The following is a 3765-nucleotide window of genomic DNA, read 5'->3' as shown; positions in this document are numbered from 1 at the left end:
TGGCTGGGTCCAACCGCCGGCCGGGTCCAACCGCCAGAACCGCCGGCCGGGTCCAACCGCTGGCCGGGTCCAACCGCTGGCTGGGTCCAACCGCTGGCCGGGTCCAACCGCTGGCTGGGTCCAACCGCCAGCGGTTGGCAAATTTCTTTTTCGAGTTAATTTGCTGATACATGCTGATTTGTATTGGTGGCAAAGTTAAATGTTGGAGTCATGTTTGAGAAATCCTTTAATCTCCATGGCAACCATTCAGCTGTGCAAAACGCCCGGCTGGACCAAGCCCCGCCCTCCAGGCGCAGCTCCTCCTCAAAGCTTCCACCTCTCAGTCGCCCTCCCACACTCAGTTCCTTAAGACTAGCCAGCAGGAATCAGCTGCTGGAACAGCTGAGCTCGTTGCAGGAGCTACACAGGTGAAAACATTGAAGGGTTAATAAAGGAGCCATGCTGGAATGACTTCCTGAAGGTGGAGCTTCAGAAAGAGCTGGAGCTCCTTAAAGAGACAGTGACCCATTTTCAAGATATTAATTTACAATGTTAAATTTCTGTTTGATTTATACAGAATTTTTTAACAACTGAAGTCGCTAAAAGTTACTTGGCTGTGATATAAAATGGCACCATGTTCCTGGAAAATACGTGACACTGGCCCTTTAAGAGTCAAATTCAGGGAAAATAAAGATGAAAATCCTGGATTTTATTTTCTAAACTGAGGTTTTAATTTTGTGCCCTAAATCTGACGCTGAAGGAGAAACGCAGGAAAAGTTTCTGTCATTTAGGAGCCGATGGTGACTCAGATCCTAATTCTGCTCTTGTTGAAACCAAACAAAGAGATCTGGACGGCGATGTGAGCTTCCTGCTGGGCTCCTGAAGTCTCTCTGGTTTCTGCCTGAGCTCCAGCCAGCAGCTATTCCTGGATGGGAACGCTACCTGCTCGCTCCAGACAGAGTCCAAACCGGCTGCCAGGAAAAGCTCCCTGAGGAAAAACTCTCAGCAGTGAAGCGTCACGTTTGAGTAAATAAAGTTCAGTTCGGCCAGAAATCTGAACGCTTCCTTTAAGGGGAGCAAATCGAGACAAGAAGCCGACATTTAAGAGGTTAGAAAGGAAATCCAGATCAATAAACATAACTAGATAATCAACCATTAGCCAGAGAGCATCATGGGAAAAATAACAGCATTATCAAGCTGTCGTTCAGTTGTTGTGCTTTAAACTGTGACTCTTCATTTTTTATCTTTAATCATTCCTGACACACTGAGAAGCTTCTCATTTCATCTCCCCATTATCTATCTATCTATCTATCTATCTATCTATCTATCTATCTATCTATCTATCTATCTATCTATCTATCTATCTATCTATCTATCTATCTATCTATNTCTATCTATCTATCTATCTATCTATCTATCTATCTATCTATCTATCTATCTATCTATCTATCTATCTATCTATCTATCTATCTATCTATCTATCTGACATGTTTGATGATGTCTTTAAGTTTTGAAAAAAAGAACAAAAAAACTAAATCTGATTTCTGGGTTCTGCTCTGACTTGGTACCGTTCAGCATCACACACCCACTGGGTGCTAAAGGTCATGATGAATATTTACTTCCGGGTTGGGAGCCGTCCAGATGGCCGGACAGCCAATCAGAGACGTGCTCTGCAGAAAGCCGTGTCCCGATGGACGGCCAATCAGGAAGGTGGATTTTGCTGCTGTATTTACACGAGAGACGKACCAAGAATCCAAACAATCCAACCAGACCGGAGACGTTTTGTCCCTCGAGGTTTAAAATCTGAGACGAGTGAAGTAATGAAGAGATTCTCCCAGAAACAGGAGGAGTGAGGGAAAACGACATGGCCACCGTTCAGCACGGTGGAGGACCTGTGATGCTGCGCTGCACAAACACTCAATATTACCGTCCAGTTACCGTCCAAATATTTCTGTCCAGTTTCTGGTGCAAATATTTTATTACACTTGAAATAAGACAAAACTAACCTGGTGACTTTTCATCCAGATGTAGAAGCTTGTTTTAGAGAATAATTCACTAATGCTGGGTGATATTTCCACTGGCAGATTATTTCATTTCTCTCATGTTATCAGTGCATTAATCTGCCAGTGGAACTGGAGCTTTTGTATCAATATTAAGGAACTATTGACTCATAAAAAGCTCCTTTATTTTGCTGTAAAGTTTTGTCTGCAGATCTTTGCAGTAGAAATAAACCGTGTTAGGATTCAGAGTGTTTGCAGTGTGTGGGCTGAGGATCGTCTGGTGGTTCTGAGCAGAGACAACTGGACCGTCTGAGACGTCAGGCTACAGCAGCTGATGGCTCCAGTCACCCAGAGGCTGGTGAACATCAGACGGAGATGAAGAAATGATGAACTCACGGCACACGCTGAGCTGCGTCATGTCCGTCCACGTGCCGTTGGGCAAACACTTCCTGACCTTTGGCCCCGCGATCTGCCGGTTTTCTCTGCAGATGTACTCGATCTCATAATCCACAGGCAGAATCCGAACGCTGCGGATCTGAGAGGAAACGCAGAGTTAGAGAGATTTAACTCACATTTACTGCAAAGTTACAGAAATAAAAAAATTCAAATTATTTCTAAATGTGTTAATCTGTGTTTACAGATATGAAGCTGCAGCCGTCTGACCCTCAGCAGTTTCACACACCTGTCCTGCTGTTTGACTTTCACCACAGAAACAAGCTGAGCACTAATTCAGATCCAGTTTTAAAATAACACTTAATTGAGTTTTGTCATTTTTTCTACCAGCAGTTGAGACATTAAGAATGTCATAAGGACGACAAGCAGAGGTGATGAGCCAAACCGGCAAGGTGTGACTGAGAATGAGGAGCTTAAAACTGGGAGGCTGGTGGTGGGAACACTGGATCAGAACCAGACTGAGGGAGAGAGGCTTCACACAAACTAACACAAACACAGGAGTAACTGGACCTACAGAGACGAAACCTTGTAAAACTAAGACGACCAGGAAGAGCTGAGCTAAAATAAACTGAAGAGGAACAGGAACAAACCAAACCCGACTCAAGTCGAGTCTCTGGTTCAAATATCTTAGTACGTTTGAAATACAACAAACGAAACTCACACTGAGATAAAGGAGCTTGTTTCAAGTCAGTAATAAAAATAATCGCTGCACTGCAGATTGTTTGACTTACAGCAAGATATTTTCCCATATTGTGATTTAGATCCAGCTCCTGTATTTTAGTTTTGTTTCATTTGATGTGTGCTCAGATATTTGCACCAGTAACTAGACAGACGTTTCTGGTGAGATTTTGTGTTTTTGCAGGGTGGCTCTGAAAGGAGCCAGAAGGTCGGGTTCTGCTCAGTTTGGTCCTGATTGGGTCGCAGCAGCTCAAACAGCTGCAGCGTTTAATCAGACCCACTGATGAGCTGAAATGTCCAACATGGTGCAGCAGATGCTTCATGACAGACAGAAACCACTGAGGTTCTGTACCTGCTCCTGAGTCAGGCCTCGGTAGCGGATCCCTCCGTCCCGCGGAGGCCGGATGATGGCACAGCCTGGACAGGAAGAGACAGCATGAGGGACAGCAGGGGACAGCAGAGGACAGCAGGGGACAGCAGAGGACAGCAGGGGACAGCAGGGTACAGCAGAGAACATCTGTCTTCAGGTAGACACGCCTCAGAAACTCCAGCTGTTTTGGTTTGAGCCTCGCTGCACAGATTCCAGCTTTTCACTCAGGAATCTCTGCTGTCCGTTAAAGACTCACTGCACACACTCCCTCACACACACACCCCA

At 45.1% G+C, this 3765-nt stretch overlaps 1 protein-coding gene across 1 annotated transcript in view; it reads right to left on the bottom strand.

Annotated features, from left to right (window-relative positions):
* The window catches only part of gabbr1a (gamma-aminobutyric acid (GABA) B receptor, 1a), a 97145-nt gene that overhangs the window by 88558 nt on the left and 4822 nt on the right, over nt 1–3765 (bottom strand). The window contains exons 3-4 of the mRNA XM_008431060.2: nt 3463–3527; nt 2376–2514 (exon numbers count right to left, since the gene is read on the bottom strand). Of these exons, the coding sequence (XP_008429282.1) occupies nt 2376–2514; nt 3463–3527 (204 nt within the window). The remainder of the gene's footprint in view (nt 1–2375; nt 2515–3462; nt 3528–3765) is intronic.

The sequence above is a fragment of the Poecilia reticulata genome, linkage group LG16 (assembly GCF_000633615.1).
Source record: "Poecilia reticulata strain Guanapo linkage group LG16, Guppy_female_1.0+MT, whole genome shotgun sequence".
NCBI lineage: Eukaryota > Metazoa > Chordata > Actinopteri > Cyprinodontiformes > Poeciliidae > Poecilia > Poecilia reticulata.
Note: the sequence above shows the minus strand (reverse complement) of the source record. Positions and strands in the feature narration are given on the sequence as shown.